This window comes from Microtus pennsylvanicus, chromosome 18, assembly GCF_037038515.1.
Source record: "Microtus pennsylvanicus isolate mMicPen1 chromosome 18, mMicPen1.hap1, whole genome shotgun sequence".
NCBI classification, from domain to species: Eukaryota; Metazoa; Chordata; class Mammalia; order Rodentia; family Cricetidae; genus Microtus; species Microtus pennsylvanicus.
Window position 1 is genome coordinate 31,676,877 of NC_134596.1, and position 21,686 is coordinate 31,698,562.

Consider the following 21,686-nt stretch of genomic DNA (forward strand, 5'->3'; position numbering starts at 1 on the left):
CTAGAGTTCCCATTTAAACAGTAAAGGCTGGGCAACTCTCATTCTCAGGAGCATCCTGGCTGACTCCAGGACCTTGGATTTTTGCTGTGAGAACACTCAGTCTCTAAAAGGGAGCCTGGCACAGCCATTAGCCTGTGGGGCCAACACTTATAAGGGAAGTAAAACCACTTCCTGTGGTTTTAAAGGTGAAACAATTTTTGCAAAGCAAATTCTCACAAAAGAAACAAAAATTTAAAAACAAACAGGTAGTTCTCTTATGCATAGAAGCCCCCGCTGTGTGTGAGTAAGGGTTCCAAACCTGTGGGGCAGGTAGAGCCATTTTCCCACACATTGGTATCATCTTCCTCTCTGGGTTTGTGAGCAAACCCGTTTCAGTGGAGAATGAGCGCTCTGGTGCTCCAGGTGTCGCTGGTTGGGGTTCAGAGTGTAGTCGCGTGTTCTGGCCCCGTGGAAGCCTCACCTGAATCGAACAAGGTAGGACCAAATCATCCTTATTTACCAAGGGAAGGACCAGCAGCACAGAGAGGTTAAAGCGCATCCCCGTGACACACAGCTGGGGACAGGAGTGCTAACCCCGGGTGACGAACTCCACACAGGCACATCAAATCACTGCTCTACCTGTCTAGGGCCAAAAGACATGGCGCCTTCCCTCATCTCGGAGCTCTGTGGACAGCGCATATCACACTTGGAGTCTGGTGGTTTCTCAGTGTTTACTGTCATTTTTCTATCAGAACGTAAGCTCCAAGAGAATGTGCACATTGCTCGTGGCTGAAGTTCCGAGCCAGCGTGCCGTAATGGATTCTCTGAGTGAGAGGCAAAGTGTTGAGTCTGGTCCATCAACCACCCTGGGGTTTGGGAAGGAGATGGTGTATGGCTGGAGAGAGGGCTCCGTGGTTAGGAACACAGGCTGCTCTCCTAGAGGACCCGGATTTGACTCCCAGCACCCACATGGTGGTCTCGCTCTTAGAAACCACCTGTACGTCTAGCTCCAGGGGATCTGACGTCCTCTTCTGGCCTCTGGCAGGTAATGCATGCAGACAGTGCACAAGCATACAGGCAAAACACCCACACACATAAAATATTTTTAAAGACTGCGTTATATAGTTCTTATACTTTATGTGTCAAATGATTCTCTGTCTAAGAAAAAGCCTGAGGTTTACAGTGGAACAGAAGTCGCCTCTAAGGTGACAGCATGTGGCATGGAGAATGAACACCACCTGGTCTCCTCAATCTACGTTTTGCCTCAATTTTTCTTGAGCTGCTAGAACCTGGGGGCATAGCAGAGTTCTAACTGCATCTCACAAGGCTCCTTCCTAACCAAAGACTAGTGTGCCCATGGAGACACCTCTGAGGCATGGGCTTGGCAAAGAGCAACTGAGTGAGTAGATTTGCAAAAAATTAAATAAAGGAGTATCTAGAATTTGTGAAGATTATGACCATGAAAAAAGAAAGTACAGAAATCTATCAGGTGAGTAGGCTAGGGCTACAGGCAGACATTTCACAATAGAGAGCTCTTGAACATCCTGTGTGGTTTTGAAAACTTATCTCTTGAGTGATCGGGACATAATATTATACATTTAGACAAAACTGCACAAGACACATCAATTGTGGAAGACTAGAACTCTAACCCGCTGTGGGGAGGAGAAAACACCGTGCCCTGACTTTAAGAATGACTTGGCACGGCTCTAGGGGAGCTGAAGGCAATCCCCAAGACTCCGCTGGACTCCACACTGGGTGGGCAGTAGACCAAGTCTATGAAACCTGCTACCTTAAACCATCACAGATGCATGAGTCAGAGTCTGCACGAGGGGAGGGCACAGGAGACCAGGAAGACCTTCCAGGTCAGGTTTCTGACTTTCAGATGTCCATCTGAGAATCTAGAGGTATTTGACTTCCAAGTCCAGACGCCCAGAGCAATTAAATCGGAATCTGGGGATTCAGGCATCAACATATTTAGATGATGCTTGAGAATTTCAACACATTCGGAAGATGAAGGCCCTTCAGGAAGATGTTTCTTAAATCATGAGGTGTGAAAAACCATCTTTAGTAAGAAAAACCTGGAAGTCAACTTAAATGCCCACTGACGGTCCACGGCATGAACTGGAATATACTCATAGACATGAGAAGAATAAATGCCTTTGCGGTACAGCCACATAAATTAACAGGGGCTACAGTCTGGATCTAGCCCATGTGCTGAAGACTTGGTCCCCAGTTTGGTCAGTGGTTTCAGTGACATCAATTCTTACCTATCTGGATCTCTGTATTTGGAAAAAGACATCATGGCGGGCGGGGGAGGGGCAGAGTAAATGGCAGAGGAGAGCTGTTCACTTCATGGCTGACTAGGAAGCAGAAAGTGAGATAGGAAGTGGCCAGGGCTAATACACCCGAGGACTGCTTCCAGAAATATACTTCCTCCATCTTGGCCCCACCTCCTAAAGGGCCATAAACTCGCAGGGAAGCGTTATTAACTGGAAACAGAGTCAAACTTGAGCCCATGAGGGACATTTCTTATACACCCTTCTTACACACGCATGTGTGCCTAGGCACATCCCTACTAGAAGAAAGTGAGGTCTAACAAAACGCACATGCCTGTAAGAACTAGATTGTGCTAGTCTACTTTTAGATGTGTGCTTAGGGCGCATGGGGTTACAGAGGAGAAGGAGGCGCTGGACCCTCATCTCTGGTGGCAGCTTTATCTCAGAACTCTGAGCTGAGAACTACAGGTTGTCTGCAGTGTGATGGAGCCCACAATGAGGCTCAAATTCCAGATTATTCACTCAACAAGGATTTGGGTCCTAACCAATGAGATGGGCCACTTGGGGAGAGAGGGCAAGTCCCAGCCTCCTGGAGGAGTTTCTTCCAACCAGACTTCAAAAACCACCGCCTTATGGCAAATCCTCTACACCGACACCCTACTGCAGAATGTCATGTTAAAAACTGCCTCGTTTTCAACCATCTCTTGAATTTGTCATGTTATTTCCGACATGTTCACGTTCTGACTACACAGGAATGTGAGCAGGTGCAAAGGGGGATGCAGGATGGCGTTCGCTCTGGAACGTGGGGAAGAGAGTCTGTTACTAGGAGAAAGTGAGGTCTAACAAAATGGTTTTCTAAGGTCTTGGTGATATTTATTCCTTAATAGTAGGAATACGGATGTAAATATTTGGGAAGTTGGTTTAATTTTTAGTATTTCATGTGTATGGGTATTTTGCCTGCATGCGTGATGCCCAGAGGCTGGAAGAGGAAATCAGAGATTCTGTGACCGGATTTCCAGACAGTAGTGAGCTGCCACGTGGGGTGCTAGGAATCAAACCTGGGTCTTCCGGAAGAGCAGCAAGTGCTCTTAACCACTGAGACATCTCTACAGCCCATAAAAATTGTTTCTTTCTTGTTCTTCTTTTTAAAAACAAAAAAACAAAAATTAGGTGAGTCAAAGGCTCAAAGCCAGTAAATATATCTTAAATAGCATCTGAGCCAAGGATAGACTATATATACAGCCAGGTCCAGCTTGGACCAGGCCCATCTCGGCAAGTGCTAAGTCAACGACCTAGACAGGGAGAGATTCAGGCAGCTGACTGTCATATAGGTCTGCAAGCTGGGGCCACCCCCAAATACATTCAGACAGCACCAGATAGGGTCAGGTGTGAACACGCTGGAACCAGGCAGCTGAGAAGTCCTTCGGCAGGAGAGCAATGATTGGACAGCAAGGGCTCAGGCAGCTGAATGAATTCAGTGTGCAGTTTTTAGTGTTTCTTGTTTTGTTATGTCCTAACCCAGGCTCTGTACCTCTAGTTAATGTGGGTGCACGCATCCATTTCTCCCCTCCGGGAACTTCTACTTACGAAGTTTCATTTCATCCTTTCTTGACTGTGGCTGCTATTACTATCACTTCAGAGAGACGGAAGGGATTCATTTAGGGTTACAGGCTCACTAAGGTGTAAGAATTCTGAGCCAGGCTGCTACATGCAGAACTTCCAACTGTCCAATGCTCACCGGGCCTTCTTCACTCAACTCTTTTACCTCCGGACAGTCTTTCTTTCCTACACACTGAGCCTTGACAAACCTGGGCTCACTGAGCCCAGAGAGTGGATCCAGGCTCCTCAACCCCTCCATGACCTTTATACAATCCTCAAAATCTGCAAATATTAGTGGTTTTTTTTTTGTGTGTGTGCATGTGGTGTGACTTGGTTTCTTAAAACAAAATCTCAGGTATATTTTCTCACTATATTGATAAATTTGGTGGCAACTGATTTTTTTTTTTGTCCATTTTTATTTGTCTCCTACGCTGGTTGGTTCTTGTCAGCTTGACACAAATCCAGACATGGGCGGGAAGCGTCTGTAAGATTGGTCTGCAGACAAGCTGTGGGCTTGATTACTGGATGTGAGAGAGCCCAGCCCACTGTGGGCGGGGCCATCCCTGGTGAGCCTGGGCTCTGTAAGAAAGCAGGTTGTGCAAGCTGTGGAGAACAAGCCAGTAAGGAGCACTCCCGGGTTCCTGGCTTGGTTCTCAAAAATTAGTATCACCCAAAATTAATAAACTCCTTCCACCCCAAGTCACTTTTATCCAAGGAGTTTTTCCACAGTAACAGAAACCCTAACTCAGTCTTGGAATCTTACTGCCTCTTGAGTTTGTTGCAATCTCTCTCCCTTCCCGGCTTATCACATGGTTGGAATCCTTGGCATCATACTATAGTGTGGATGGCAACACCAATCCTTGACTCCAGAGCAAAGAACTTGAATATAATCAACGTTAATTTTTTTTTAATGAACTAAAAAGCCAGTTTAGCAGGCATGATGACACATCTGCAATCCCTGCTGAGACCCAGAGGGTGGAGGGAGGCGGAACTGATTAAAGACTAGCCTGCGCTGCAGGGTGAGACCCTATCAAAAAAAAAAAAGGCATTATCCTTCTGTACTGATTTTACTAGAATTTCAAGTCAGAAGTGAGCGTCAAGTCATTATTGCTGGGCTGGGATGTAGACCAGGGGTAAAGCATTTGCCTAGAATGCTCAAGGCCCTGTGCTGGATCCCCAGCACTGAAACAAAACCAAACCATTACTGTGGAGTTTGGTTTTTAATTACTGAGATTATGCCTTACCTATTAACATGTTTGTGCATTTTGTTTGCGTAATCAGAATAAGCCCAGCTTGATCATTCATGCTGTGTTACTGTGACAGAACATCTGTCCTGTTCAGAACATCTGTGGAACATTCACTCCACACATCTGCATGTGAGCGCTACTCTTGTCTATGTGTGTATCAGTATGCATCTGCATGAATGTACCGTTAATTGTCTAGAGATGATGGAATTCACTGTTCCTCTTAACAGTATGGAAGACTTTATAATTGCCTGAGCCTTGCATGTTTTTGGAGACAGTTTTACACTTTTACCCGTTCTTCCAATGCTTTCAGCTCGTTTTCTTCGGGAAGCTGTGTCTTGACTGGGTATCTCTGCTGTGAGGTTTTGCATCCTATTACAGAAAAGCTGTTCCAGGGTCGTCTGAGACTTGGTCGTCAGAAACAGATTCGCCAGTAGCCTAGACCAAGGGGAGCACTAGAGGGAAGGCATGTACGGCTTCCAACTGGGACCTGATGCTCTGGCTTCGTTCTCAGAAACAGCGCGCATCTGTGGTTCCTTTCCTGATGGCTCTGAGGTCTGTGTACCCCACATTCCCCATTCCACTCCCAAGAGTCAGGAAGCCGTACCCGAAAGGAGTTATCCTGACAATTCATTTGCCCTTCCAAGCTTCAAACAGTTCTCACAATCTGAACTGTTGTAAGCATGGTTTTGAGAGGATACTTTTTCAGAAACAATAACCACCCGATTCTCCACGTTTACAAAGAATGTGACAAAAACCCCATCCATCCAAATCTTTTTCACCGGCTAGTGATTTGGATGGTGACGGTACCCACAGGCTCGGCTGTCTGAGTGTTTGGATACTTGGACCCCAGTTGGTAGAACTGTTTGGGAAGAATTAGGAGAGAGCCTTGGAGGATGTGTCACTGGATTTGAGGTTGCTGCTGAGATGTAGGCTCTCAGCCACAGTACCACGCCTGCCTGCTGCCATGCCCCCCACTATGATGCTCATGGACTCACCCTCTCAAACTGTAAGCTCCCAAAGAATGCTTTTCTGTTTCCCTTGTTCGTTCTGTGTCTTAACAGCAACAGAAAAGTGACTTCTTGATTTCAGGGATAACAACCATCAGAACGAAAGTGAAGAATGTGATCAAAGTACCTTACCCTGAGTGTGATTTCTATGTCTGTCTCTTAATATTTGAGTTTTTGTTAGTGGAAAGCACCAATTCATATATTAGAAATAACCCACTCAATCTCCAGTCTATGAAGGGGCTTTTCCATACATCCTTGATTTCTTTTGCTTTCTAGAGAGGAAGGCAATTTAAGTCTCCCAGACAGAAGCTTCTGTATCCAGAGCAAACCTGTTGGGCATCCGTCATTGAGGGGTGAGCACAGCTCAGGCAGGAACCTGCAGTCAGGATTCAAGACCCCTATGGGATTCCATTACTTCACCAGCCATGCTCAAAAGGATGCTGCTTCTACATCATGACCCTTGGCTCTAGGAAAGCACCAGCTGCTTTGAATGACTATGAAGCAGCAATGAAGGAAAGGGCCTCTCAGTTTCTATCTGCCCACGGGGTAGTTTCCTATTATTAATAACAACTGTTGAAAGTAATCTCACTCAATTGTTCAGGAGGTAAAAAAATGAAGCAAAAGTAACAAAGATGCAAGCACCCCCAACAAACAGGATGAGAAGTCAGGTGTTTAGAACTCCAGGTTAACTTCCCCTCAACAGGCCTCTGGAGAGTTTCTCCCCTTCTGGTGCTCTGGACTTCTGGGCATACCCTGGAAGCTTTGTTAATGCACTCTCAGGGGAACGGCCCTGCCCAAGGCTCCCGCATTAGCCAGCCGTGATTTAAGAGCTGAACACGGCCTGCTCAAGCATGCACACCCGTATCCTTCACCTTCCGCGAGAGCTGGGACTAGAGCCGTGTGCCGTGTCAGGGAGCCACCACATCCTCTTAAACACGGCTGGGAAGGGCTGCTAAGAGCTGAAAGCTGGCATCCTTCCTCTGGTGCTCACAAGGCTGAAGAGACCCCACGGCATCCCCACAACTCACCCTTCCCAGAGAAATAGGCATTTCGTCTCTTCCAGCTGTGTGGTGAGGAGACTTCTCTCAGTTTTGTGCATTTATACGAAGTGCCCACTGCATGCCCCTCTTAGGGGCCTTCTGTTTACTGCAGCTTTGTGTTTCGGCCTATGCAAGTATCTCAGGCATCTTACCTAAAGCGATGCCCCAAGGATCCCCTCTTGAGATGACTGATGCGATCTTATAGTTCCTTCCAAGCGAGATGAAGAAAGAAGCACATAAGCCCACGTGTTCTGATCCATGCGTCCTTTATTCCATTACCAACCACCGTGCCACATTCAGGCAACAGCACACAAACTGGCAACCAACGCAATCCAGTTGTACAACGATCTGAGGCTTACAGTACATTTAAGGCTTTTAAATTTGAAAGAAAGAAAAGAACTAAAATAAGACTAAACAACCCCAAACCCAATCCCCCGACCAATACAAGTAGTGTAGCAATCTTAAGCATCTCATTTCTGATGTTCACCTGGCACGACTCCAGTGTCAAAACCCAAGTAACTCCTAAACTAAGAAATCAGCTTAGGGAAATTTTAATTACCTAAATTCTTCAAAGCAGAAACTTGGAATTTTTGTCTTGGAAATGTTATAAAAATTTTAATAGCAAAACATAGGAATAAAAACATATTAACAAAATGTATTCAATCATTTACAATACAAACAAGGAATCTGCAGTCTGTTGAAGCCTGACTAAAGGAAACTACCCATTAGGAATCTGTGCACAATGTCATTGCAAATATGTACAGGACTTTAAAAAAGCCGACAAGAAAGACTTTACAGAAGGAGAGTCGGCCAGGCTTTATTAGACCAACCAGACAGTCAAAATATTAAAACTCTTGGCTAGTAATAAATTTACACTTAAAAAACCCCAGTTTCCTGTTGTTTAAGAATATTCCAGTTGTATTTATATGGTTCTAGCTGATGAAGCTGTTGGCGATAGTTCATGGGTGTGGGAAGGACTGGTGTGTTAACACAGCTAATGGAGGATGTCTCACAACAGGTTTCCAGTTACACTACCATAGCTTCACAAATGGGTCTCACCCACGGCACCAGAGCGGAGAGTGCTGCAGTCAGACACTGGCACCTGGGTGAGAGGGTGATCCTGCACCGGTTGGGGAATCAGAGGTGACAGCCAGGGAGACAGACTTGGTCACACTTTAGTCTACGATGCTGGGAAACAGTCCCCACGGTCAGCTCTTGTTCCCACTCCTGCAAGGTCATGCAGCTGAGGCCCCAGCTGCTCAGCCTAATGGAAGGTGGTGATTAGGTACAAAAGACAGACTTTGTTAGCTCTTTAAGGACAACACCCCAAGGGCTGGGCCCTTCTCTGTGGTTATTGGGCATCACTGTTAAATCCAGTCAAAGTGTGTGCAAACAAGGATCCTCGCTTCACAGTAATGAGGTAAGGTCGGCCGTCATCTTCAGGAGTTGGGAAGCTCGTGAGATATGAACTGTTTTAGCCGTTCTAGGTACTGTGCATAGAGCTCTATGTCATTGTGCCCAGCCCCCTCAACCCACAAGGGCTCCACAGCACGAGGACAGCGCTCATACATCGCCAAGCCATGGGAGAAATCGATGACCTCATCCTCAGTACCATGGATAACCAATACAGGAGAGGTGACTTTAGATATCTTGTCAATGCTGCAAGACAGAAGTGGGAGGGGAGACAAGGACCGTTTAGTCATGTTCACGGAAGTGCTGCCCTGTCACAGCTGGACAGTACAGAGCCTGGCCGTGCCCTCAGGACTAAGAGTAGTGCCCTGGCCCAGGTGATGAACTCACACCAACACACTATAATTTCTCAGTTTTCTTTCCCCACTGCTAGTCTAGTAATATTTTTTTCTTAACATTTTAATTTGGAATCATTGAGGATTTATAGCAAAGGAAGATATAGTTTCCCATAATTCCTAACTCATTTTCTATTGGCTAACAGCAGCCATTACCATGCAGTATTTGTCAAAATCAAAAAACCAACTTTGGTACATACACAGTAGCTGACATCTCCCACCTTTATTTGGATCCCACTTAGTTTTTCCACAAGAGTCACTTTCCTATTCCAGCACCCTGTCAACAATACCATACTGCATTTACTACTTTTTAAAAAGCAGTTTTATCAAACATCAGACTAGTGCCTAATTTTTCTTTAGATATTCACGTTTCGAGAAGACTTTAAAATGTAAATAGGCGAGCACTTGATATGTCTGAATGAGCATCTATCTCTGAAAAGTGGGACTGGACGTCCTCAAATTCTCAGAACTCTTCTTGAAGAAGCAAATGCAGGCTGGGTGGTGGTGGCTCACGCCTTTAATCCCAGCACTCAGGAGGCAGAGGCAGGCGAAGCGCTGTGAGCTCGAGCCTGGTCTACATAATTGAGTTCAGGACAGTCAGAGTTACACAGTGAGACCCTGTCTTGAACAGACAAAGAAGCAGTTCTGGGCTGGAGAGATGGGGGTCAGTGGTTTAGAGTACTGGATGCTCTTACAGTGGATCCAGGTTCAGCTTCCAGAATCTGCATGGTGGCTCACATCCACCCAACTCGTTCCAGGGGATCTGAGGCCCTCTTCTGGCTTCTCTGGGTACCAGGCACACATGTGGTACATATACACGAAGGCAAATTACTCATACATATAATCTTAAAAATTTTTTTTGAAGAAGCCCCATTTCATAAAAACAGGGGACTAACTTTTTGATAAAAAACAGCCTCACTTAGCTCAAAAGCTTAACATGGTGTTTAGATTTTACTCCAACCGTCTTCTGTTAATAAAAACCAAATCCACTCTTACAGGATAAATTCTCAAGGATCTGAAAGGACCATCAGCATCTGTCTGGCTGGGTGCCTGGGCGATGCCCGGGCGACTCCCGGGCGACTGCTCTGGTGGGCGGGGGGTGGTGGTGGTGGTGGATGCGGTCCATTAAGCCATGAATAAACATATCTTTCCATTTGTCCTTCGGCCCAAGACCTGCTTACTGCTGACTCCTTTCTGCAGCTGATCCTGGTCAGGCTTGTAAAGACACAAGCAGGTCTATCTGTGGGAGTTTCGCTGATAAAGTAACAGCCACCATTCATCACAGCTGAACACTCTGTACAGTCCGTCATTTAATCCTTAGGAAACAGGACCCATGAGGAATTGCCTTCTGTTGATCAGGGAGGGAACTGAAGCTCAGAGAGATTATACAGTAACAGGCACCAGGCCAAGGAGATAATACAGAGGGCTTCCATCAGTTATACATTCCAAAGGTCTACTAGTGACTGTCACGGTCTTTATGAACAACTCACGAAGCTGCCAACTGCTTGAAGGCACTACAGAAAGACAGAAACACCTCAGCAGCCACGGGTCTGCGACGACCAGAGCCTCTGTGGCCATGTGCAGCTCTACAGAGCAAGAATCTTACCTGAGACCTACTCCTCCCCTGGACTGAATTTGAAAGTGCCTGCCTTTATAAGCTTTCAATTATACCCAATTAAAAAAGCTATTTACTCATCAGTTACGGCAGCCCTAAGACTATGCCCATAAATCTCGGACTGCCGAGGACACGTAAAGCTGAAAGCCCCGGCAGAGAATAGCCAACACTGACGTATAAACAGGAATCGTCCTCTCTTTCTGACACTGGGACTGTGAAAGTGTCTTCCCTTTCAGAAAGAAAACATTCTGCCATTTGGTAGCAAAGGATACTATATTAAAAAAAAAAATGTTTGCCAAATCCAATTAATGATGAAAGCCAGTGCAGCCATTAATGGCTTGAAATATATTCCATTAATAATTTAGGGCGCTGAGTAGGAGCAGGGGCCTCTTTGTCTCTAACCTTACGAAACCAGTGACATCACTGCTCTTGACCTGATCTGTAAAGAATACAGTTACCGGGTCAACTTCTTAAAGCTGCTGGGAAAGCCAACTGGGGGGACAACCACACGCCTGGTGGATGAGGCAAATAGCATTTGTTGCTGGTTTATTATTAATTAATAACATATAATTAGTTACAATGGAATTAGTTTCAATTGCTGCATTTTAAGGTATAGGCTAAACTCATCATTTTGTTGCCGGGGTAACTCCTGAAATTGTTTTCCACAAACATGCAAAAAACCCGACTTTAAACAAACTGCCCCTCATTACCAATTCAGCACAAATAAGGCCACATTTGGGAGGCACATTAGCCCTACTTAGCATTCGCAGCCACGCCACCAGAAATGCACAGTGCCCCATTCCCAGGAAGCATGGTTTCAGTGAAGCCTGGTACAAGCTACACAGAGCTGAGGGTCAGCCAAGGTGCTAACAGAGATTTCTTCCTGTGAAATGAGACAGTGGAACACAACCTTATGCGACCTAACGCTGTGTTTTCTTCTCCAGCAAGAACAGAACGCTGGCAATTAATAGGTTAGCCCAAGTCTGGAGACCATGCATTACTCCTGCTGATGCTTTTCCTGGAAAGGGTAATACAAGCTGGCTAGCTTCTGCAATGGACTGTGGGAAAAAGCTAGGGGCAAATACTCTAAAAATACATCTCACATTATCACTTAAATAACACAAAACAAAACAAAGAGCCAAGAAGGAACTTGCAACGAAAGCACTTTGCTCACAGCTTCTATTTACAGAGGATCTCGCTCCCAGTAAGGGGAACTAGAGACCGGCAGGGGTCAGGTCAGCCTGCAGGAGGGGCCTGGGCTGGCCAGGATGAGTCTCATGCCTCTCCCGGGCAGGGCGTGTCTGCAGGGACAGGCTGCAAGTGTAAGATCAGGACAAGGAGGTGGTTTTTCTCCATCACCCCAAGAACATCTTTCTATTCTTCTCACAGAGACTACCTGAGCACGTACCTTTCCCCTCATCCGCATCCTCTGACTGGAAAACAGAAATTTCATACATGTGCCTGTTTTTTATTTCAAGGTCTAGACCAGGGCTAATTGCTAATTTATATCTCTTGTGTGTAGCTCTTCAGTAATTGAGCAATACAGGTCCCTCTGAACAAATCAACACTGAACTGGAAGTTCCTTCAGGACATGCTGCATGTTACAGCTTAATCAATTAGTCCCGGGCACCGGCACCGGCACCGGCACCGGCACTCTCAAGGCCCTTATCCATCATCTGGAGACTCAAGTCTCAGTGCGCTACGTTTGCCTCATCCCTGCTGGTGCCCGGTGAGTCTGACCTGGGGGGATGCTCAATCAATATTAGAAAGTGCACAGATGTGGACTCTGAGCACTGGCTGACTTCTCACTCACCCAGCTGTGAGCTTACCTGGGGAAAGCATCAAAACAGTATGTTTTTCTGGTATCCGGAAAAGCGACACGCAGACCAGACATCAGCGGGGAGTGGAGGATGACAGCTGCACACTCATATCGCGAGGCCAGGTCCACGGTGGGGACAGTCCCAATGCTCTGCCCATAGAGGATAATGTTCTCAGGGCTCACACCGTATCTGTGCAAAGCAGAGGTTACAAACCATCAGATAATGGGTGGGGGGCATGGATGATGACAACACTATTGTAAGCCACAAAAACTCCCACATACATCAACTTAAAACCGTTATCTAACATCTACATTTTAACTTAAATGAACGAGAATTTTATAAAAAAAAAACAAAAAACAAAAAACCAGAGGCCTATTTCAGGACTAAAGAACTAAGGATCTGTCTTCTACATTTGAAAGCAATCACATCTTTTTAAGCCTCTTCTCAGGGCTAAATGCTCCCCAGCTTTTCGTCTCAGCAGTGGTCTCCTAACCTGCTTCTGTAGGGGTTCCAGTTGGGTAATGCCCAAGGGGAACACTGACTACACTTCCCAGCCTCCCTTGCAGTTCCAGCCAAAGGCTGATGCTAATGAACAACCATGAGGTGTGGCTTTGAAGTGTGCTTTCCTTCCTCTCCTCCCTCCATGTTGTTGGGAAGTGGTGTCAGGTGAAGGTGTTACAGAAAGCTACACCCTCCTTCCTATAAAGGAAGGACAAATCAGAAGGCAGACAGAAAAAGGACCCTCTTACTAGCCTACAATAAAGAGATGGATGGTGAGAGACAGAGATGCCTCAGTGGGTAAAAACACTTATGGCCAAAGCTGAGGACTTGAGGTCTTATCCCTAGGACCCACATAATGGAAGGAGGGAAACTACTCCTACACTGCCCTCTGACTCACGTATGTGCAACATGGTACACACACACACACACACACACACAATCAAGAGTATACTAAGAGCACCTAGTTAGAAAGGACAAAAAGACGGACAAATGAGTGGGGGGAGAGGGGCAGAGGAAGTGCAGACACCTAATACAAACACAACACATTACTTAGTTTTGTTATCACATGACAAGACACATTAAAGCAGTGAGTAGCTATTTTATATCCAGGAGACTGGGGAACATGAGAGGCAGACAGCTTCAAGGTGAAATGTGCTGTTTAATCCTCCCCGTCATCTTGGCTGCATCTGGATCCCCTAGGAAGCTCCAGCCATCTCTATACATGTGTAAGTTCTCCAGAGGTTCTCGCTGAAGAAGGTGCGTGCCGGCCCATGGGTCGGGTCTCGGAGGAACACAGTTGGAGGGGAAAGGGAACTGAGTACTAGCACTCATCTCTGCTCCTTCCTGACCACAGATCCAGTGTGACCAGGACCTCACGTTCTCGCTGTCCCGCCTTTGCAAGTCATTAGAAACCCCATCCTTCCTTTTGTCACAGGGAGGAGAAAAGTAATACAGATGACAGGACTGAACCACAGAATGTGTTACCTTACTGAAGGAGTATAAATTGCTACAAAAACCTCCGGAAAACAATCTGGCACTCTGACACTAGCTGGTAACACTAACAATATCATGTGCAAAGTGTGTAAAGCCACCAAAAAGAAAAGCTACTGCTTACTGCTCACTTGATGCAATACTGAAGAACAAGGATTTCAATTCCTACACAAGTGGTGATGGTGGGACAGGGAAGGGTTTCATCCGGGAAGGTTGAGTCACTTGCTCAGTGTGCAGAGTGGCAATGGTGTGTGTCCTGTTACGGTGTGCCTCTGCTGGTCACTAGGCCGGACATCTGCCAGCTGATGATCCTCTGAGATCCGTTGCAAGAATCGGGTCGGTTTCCCGAGGTATTCTGTAGATCTTACTGGCACTGCCTCTGCATCCTTCCCCAGGAACTTAGACTGCACTTCTAATCTGCCCTATTCTGTGAATCATCCCATGATTATGGGAAGCAGGTGTCCCGGTTTCCTGGGTCTCAAGTCCCCTGTCTCACTGACTCATGTTAATGACATATACCCTGATAGCCTGCCAGGACTCTGCCCTCTGCTCAGGGCGGATCTTGGTTATCACCTGATCTGACATGCCCACGTCAGACCTGCTCTTCTCTGTGACCTCCTGCTCTCACTTCTATCTACATGAACCACCATGCTGCCTACACTCTGACCCCTGCCCTCTGCCCAGGGCAGAATTTGGGTATCAACCAACTTGACAGATGCCCATGTCAGACCTGCCTTGCTCCCAGTTCTAGCTCCATGAACCGCCACGATCCTCATTCCAATTAATCTCCCACTCTCACCACATAATACACCTGTCTGGAAACAAAGCCGAGCAAACGACCTTTTACCATGTTACTTCCTACCCACACCCTTCGGCAAATCCCTACCTCCAAGCCCACAGACCTAAAGGAACCACCACCTGGCCCAGATAACTATTCCACCCTTTACTAAGCCCGTCTGCCAGGAAAGCTTAATCTCCTGCTGATCATAAACGCTCTCTGCCTGCAAACCCTTGACGGCCTTCATCACTGCCAACCGCTGGGCCCTATAGACTCGTCTTCCCAGCTCTACCTCCTTCTCACACTTTTCTAAAGCCTCTAGTCTGCTGCAGTATCATTTGCCTGAGCTACTCATTCATGTTCACTGAAGTGAGGTGAGGGGTATGTGATGAGCCACTCAGCTGCATATAAGCCCTGCTCTGCTGGTGGGATGTAAGCCCATATAGCCTTAGGTGTACCCTTTAGGAAAGCTAAGGACATCCATGTCCAGGGATCAGTTGGAGGCATCTCCAGCTTTGAACTAAATATGATTCCAGCCAAAGATTACTTGTGTAAGACATAGAAACAGACACACACAAGCAAGCACATGCACACACGCACACACACCCACACGCATGTGTGTGACGGTACTGCTTAACTTTTTTTCCCCGTTTTTGCTGTCTGCTTCAGGTAAGTTTCTGGTCTACAGCTTGCCCAGTAGACTAGGCCAGGCTGGCTAGTAAGCCCCGAGAATCTGCCTATCTCTGCCTCCTTAGTTCAGAGATGGAATGTGTACACCAACATGCCTGTTTTTTAACATGGGTTCTAAAGACCAAATTCAGGTCCTACAAACAGCCATCTCTCCAGCTCCAAAAGCTATTTAAAAAAAATAAATAAAACTAAAATCCATGCATACTTAATATTCCTATGATATAAAACTCACTGAAGCCTGGCATCCTGGAGATACTGGATAGGAATACAATCTCCAATTTGCAGGGCAGTGAACATGAAAGTCGCATCAATAGCAGTAAGCATATAAACTTTGGTTTTACGGGTATGACCTAAGGTTTTCTAGAAACAAAGCTCAAAGTCTCAGAGTCGGGGTCTGAGGAAGCCATGGTCCTGGGCCCAGCTTCCCATGACCAAGCGTGACTGCAGGCACGCCCTCGCACATCTCCACGTTCTGCTCAGCCTCTTCCAATGTCCACCACGGTTTCGTAACTCCAGCGACACACAGTCCAGGAGTGGCCTGGAGCCACAGACGCCATGCCCCTCTCGGCATCAAAAGGTGCTGGACAGGAAGACCCACCCTGGAGGCTGAGTGAGCCAGGGCACTGTCCCGTGAGAACAACCACCTATAACATTCAAGTCATTTGTTTTTGTTTCAACGTAAAGCTTTCTTCTCTCTACAGCAGAGCACAAGCCCGACCTCCCCAAGACACCCTGCATCCTGTGTGAGTTAATGGGCCCTGACTTTGTCCTTTGTCAAAAGCTTCCTCCTTTATCTTCAAAACTGTGCTTGGCACAGTTCCGTTGACTTTGAAGTCAACATTTTAAATATTTCAGAGCTAGAATTCCTAGGGGAAATTTCTTCAATCATAGGATGAAGAAGACAAATACTCCAGGTAGTGGGAATGTTAACGGGAGGACAGGGTCTGAGGATAAGGAGAGACCCTTATCTACTGTGGGCGCAGAGCCAAACAGCAAACAGCCCGGCTGGAGAGGGAAGCAGGCGCACACACTGGCCAGCCCCAACCAGGGTGAATCCTCTGCCTCTAGGCAGGCGAAGTGAGCTGACTGGGGACTTTCTGGGCATAGAAAGTTTAATCAATACGAGCTTTATATTTTAACTATGAGGAAGAGGAGAAAAAGCACCCATCAGAGAAAACATGTTGAGCTCCCCTTATCTAGGCACACCTCTGTAGTCTGGAGAGGCCTCGGCGACTGACTAACCAAAGCCTCATGCACTGGCTTCCCGGCTGTTTATTCCAGTGATGAACAGGAAGCACACGAGAATCTGCTGCATGGTACTGCTCGAGAAAGTAAAGCACTTACAGGTTATTGGCACAGACTATGTTTCTTTTCTTTCTAATTTTTAGTTTAGTTGAAAGGGACATTTACTTTTTGTAAACTGTCCCCTCTAGAAGCTTTACAATTGTGAACACAATCAGTGTTCCCTCCATACCAGGTATAAAATCAAACAGGCCAAATAAACGACGAAAAGTAGCCTTACTGGTTCCAAGATACAACAATAGGGAGGGGGGAAGTGGAGGCAAAATTACATGCTCTTCAGTCACATGTCTTTGAAGGAATAAAAAGTAGACGGATTCAAACTTCTCAGTTTGTACAGACAGGTACAAATGGAGGCAAAATGAATAATACAGCCAGTGGGTTTGGTCCATACAGAGAATAGAGGATGAGTATGGGGAGCTGGGTACAGCTCTGGGAAGAAGGCAGTTAGAAGTCAATCAGAGGAGGTGGAGCTCAGGGAGGGAAGGCAGCTCACATAGGAACCTGGAGGTCAGAGGGGTACTACTAAAATTGGAGATGTAGCATGGAAAGATCCCCTAGGATCAGGCACAAGATGCCCAGGACACAGAGCTTGGCCGCAAGCTGTGGTCTGGGGAAGACAACTGTCTACATCAATACGTACATGACAGGAAGGCTCAAGGGAAGGGAAAGGCTCAAGGGAAGGGAAAGGGAGCTTCAGACAACATTGGAGAGAGAAGGGCTGACAAAACCGGCCGAATCGAGGAGCTGCAAAAGAGATGAGCTGGAGCTAGTCAGAATTTTGTTGCTCTAGGAAGTCCAGTTTGGGGTATGTTGAGTTTCAGGAAACTAAAGTAAACCTGTTGTACCACACATCATCTTCCAAGCCAACTGCTACAATCTCCATGAGTTCAACTGTGCCCACTGTGTATGAACTTCCCAGCGTGGCTGCTTCCCGGCCACCTCTGCCTCTGCTGGGAGCCCTGCACCACTGCTCTGTAAATAATGAACTCACTGGTTCCCTAAAGTGAACTCTGGTAGAGCTGCAGCCTGTGCTGTCCCTGGGACCTCAGGAGGAAGGGTGGACATTGTTCAGCCTCACTGTCCACCCAAGGAATTGTAGCAACAAAACCTGACAGAATTAACTGTGAGGAGAAATCCTCTCAAATCTGATGTATACGCTACATACGCTACAAAGACCATCCGCGAGTACAAAGCTTTATCTTCTGCTGTAATTCAGAAGATGGCTGGCTGAAAGAGGCAGCCTGGGGCATGTGTATGTGAACAGGAACTCAGCTCACCCTGGGTATTAGAGGATGTCTCCAAAACCTGTGGGATGTTCACGCCTCCTATGTGGAAGTGTAGAGCTTGCATATAACCCTGCACACTTCAATACTTTCAAACATCTCTATATTGTTCACAATATTTAACTCTATTGTTTATGGTATAATGAGAAGAAAAAGAGCCTACACGTTCAGTACAGGGACAGGCATAGCCACAGCAGGCCTAACTACAGCCCACAGCGTTCAATGGGTGCCGGAGAAACTGGCACGAGAAGCAGGAGGCCACATGCATGTGTACATAACACTCTGTCCACATGCATGTATACATAACGACTCTGTTCACATGCATGTATACATACTACTCTGTCCACATGCATGTATACATAACAACTCTGTTCACATGCATGTATACATAACACTCTGTCCACATGCATGTATACATAACACTGTTCACATGCATGTATACATAACACTCTGTCCACATGCATGTATACATACTACTCTGTCCACATGCATGTATACATAACACTCTGTTCACATGCATGTATACATAACTACTCTGTTCAGATGCATGTATACATACTACTCTGTCCACATGCATGTATACATACTACTCTGTTCAAATGGTTTGGTATGTTACTCAACAAACAGCAAATTCAAGTTTTGCTTTAGGGAACATTCTAGAATCCAATCCACCTTCCAGATATTCCCAATTTATAGTTGATGGAATCCATGGATGCAGAACCCATGGGTAAAAAAGGCTCAATTCAGTGTTTTGCTAATGCAGAGACTCTGGGAAAGATCAAGTGCCCAGATCCTATTCACTACGATAAAATGAAATGCATAGGACACAAAAGCCTCTAAAAAATACAACTTAAGGAAGGCTTGCAGCGTGTGTGCAATGCTTATCAGCTCAGTCTTTCTTTGTGTTTATCTAAACAGCCGTTAGGCCAGGCATCTTCCTTTCACACAGCACCATCCACCTGTTTACAAGTCCTTCTAGTCGACTGCTTGCAATTTCCTTCTAAATAGAGATTAAGGGAAAGGTTCTCCTACAACTCAATTTTTTCTGACATTCAAAACTATTCCCTACTCCAACTCTCTGTCAAAGCAAAAATAAATAAAGCCTGACACGACTTAGTTTTAATATTTTAAAAACCGTCTTTCGGAGGAAAACTACAGCTCTAAAGAATACAGAATTAACTGTCTCTGGATTTGTTACAATTAAAATAGAATCACTTACTTGAATTCATCTAAATATAATTGAGCATGAAATTATCCCGATGATAATCAGATTCCTGGCATTCTGTAATTATCTGACATGCTGGAAAAGCCAACAAATGCTGCCTCCCCCCAGCTGCAGCCGCCTCCTAGCAGGTGAGAGCACAGCTGCCCTGCGGGCCTCTGCAATATGAACTGCCTTACGCAAAATTTGAGCACGGGCCCCCAACAAGAGACCAGTGCTAAGTGTTGCCTTTGTCCGTGGGAAACAGTTCAACACAAATCCCAGCTCTAAGAAACCCCAACGAAGCTAAGGCACAGACATCATGAAAGCTCTCCCATGGGAAGACAAAGTTTAAAAGCCCAAGTTCATGGCCTACCAACTGCCAAGGCAGAGTAACTTCTTAGGAGTGGAACCTATGATGTACTTGCTCTCACTCTGAACAGTCTCAGAGGAGCTGTGGGAGACCTGCAATGTCTGGAAGCTTTCCTGTGGAACACTGCCTTAACAAGGCTGGGATGCCACAGGTCACATCAGCTCATGCAACAAAAGGTTTCCACTAGCAAGCTCTCTCAAGATGACAAGCGGAGACAGGACACCTATGACCTGCTCTTTTCAGGGTGGTCAATAAGGTCTGGGCCCCTCTAGGGTAACGGAGTGACTTTTCAGGGTAAAACACAGGACTCAAGCATGCTTTCTGGGGGTATCTGACTCTTGTCTGAATCATGTCCTGGACTGAGGCAGGGCACCAGTCAGCCTGGTTCTTAAGGACCCACACCCAGCTTGTGCTCTGACTGTGAGGTCTCCTGATGCAGCTGCGTGAACTTCGTACTCTGGACGGCAGTGAGGCAGGCGCACATGGTCACAACTGCGGAGAACAGGGCAGGAGGAAACACGGGGAGTCAGAGCTCCCGGGTTTGCACCCTAGCTTGGCACTGCACTACAACAGGACTCCACCACCCTGCTTCTCTGGCCCCTGGACTGCAGTGAGGAGTAAGTGAGAAGAGAACACAGGGCAGGGGGCAGGCCAGCCCGAATTCTCAGACTCACTTCCACACACCCACAAGTGAGCCACGCTCTCAGCTCTCTCCTTCACAATCCCGTCCTCCTCCCCTGTGCCTTCCACACTGGTGTCCCATTTCCAATCTCAGGTCTTGCCTATAGGATCTACTGTGGCCCCAGTTACTACAGCACACTACGTAGGCTGAGGTCCTGCCCTGCTCTGCACGCATCCTGACTGTGCTCCAGCACCCACCACGGCACCTCTGAGATCCAGCCCCAATCTCCCGGACCAAATTCTCAAAAGTGTCCCTTGTTTTCCCCACTCTTCCTTTTGCTTCCAGAACTTTCCATCACTCTTTCTTAAAAGAATACACACACACACACACACACACACACACACACACACACACACACACGCCACATCATCAATTATGAAAATAAATCAAACCACAGGACAGCTTGGCAAGGTCCGCAGAGACTGTAGATAGATGGCTGTATTTTACAGATAAGGAAACACTAGTTCTGAACAAGGTTACTGAGTTAACGGGGAGTGCGATTACCAAGACAGCTTAAGTGAATCAGAGCCGGAACTGGGACTTAAGCAGGGGAAGAGCCACAGAATTCCAGGTTTACCAGTTACCGTGAATTACAGCCCTGAGAGGTGTAAGAACTGAGCTGGTGTCACCAGCGCTCTGCCGGTCAACCGCTGCTGGTCCACCTCTACCCCCACAGGTCAGGGCATGTTTTCCATCACCGCACCGGGTTCTAGCTCCCACTGTGCACCAGGCTCTTCCCTACCAGAGGTGCTGGGTGAAGACTCAACACTGGTCCTTAGCACATGCACACCCATGACTCAAAGACGCAGCAGTCTGTACCCAGGGCACCGCGCTGGGTCCCCATCAACAGAACAAATCCATTCAGTAGCAGTCTTACCTTTTGTGGGGAGGGGAGGTAGGAAGGCTTCTAATGATGAACAAGGGTGGTGGCTATATAACAATGTCAAGGTGTTCACTGCCACAGAACATCTACATAAAAGTGGTTATGACTGGAACCAAGGATGATGGTGCACACCTATAATCCCAGCAATAGAGAGGCAGACACAAGAGGATCATCTCAAATTTAATGCAGCCTAGCAAGTTTCCAACCAGGATATACCATGACCCTACCTCACAAACAATGTTTTTGTTATCACTGTTTTCCTGAAACAGGGTTGTTCTGTGTAGCCCTGGCTGTCCTGGAACTCAGAGATGCACCTGCCTCTGCCTCCAGAATGCCGGGATTAAAGATGTGTGCCACTACACGTAAATAAAAAATTATTTATTTTTTTTTTTTGGTGATAAATAAAAAGTTGTAAGGGCTGGGCAGAGTGAGACACACCTGTAATCCTAGCATTTAGGAAGTAGACTCAGGAGGATTGCTGAGTTCAAGGCCAGCCTAGTTGACATAGTTAAGATTCAGTTAAGACTCTTAAAAAACCAAAAATCAGGTTACACTGGCAGATTGTGTATGTGTGTGTGTGTGTGTGTGTGTGTGTGTATTCATAGTTTCAAAAAA

The 21,686-nt window shown here is 46.5% G+C and overlaps 1 protein-coding gene across 1 annotated transcript in view; it reads right to left on the reverse strand.

Moving 5' to 3' along the window:
- Positions 1–7,397: 7,397 nt before the first annotated feature.
- Abhd17c (abhydrolase domain containing 17C, depalmitoylase) overlaps positions 7,398–21,686 on the reverse strand; it is a 39,329-nt gene continuing 25,040 nt past the window's right edge. The window contains exons 2-3 of the mRNA XM_075952580.1: positions 12,398–12,577; positions 7,398–8,807 (exon numbers count right to left, since the gene is read on the reverse strand). Coding sequence (XP_075808695.1) covers positions 8,588–8,807; positions 12,398–12,577 — 400 coding nt within the window. The 3' untranslated portion in view covers positions 7,398–8,587. The remainder of the gene's footprint in view (positions 8,808–12,397; positions 12,578–21,686) is intronic.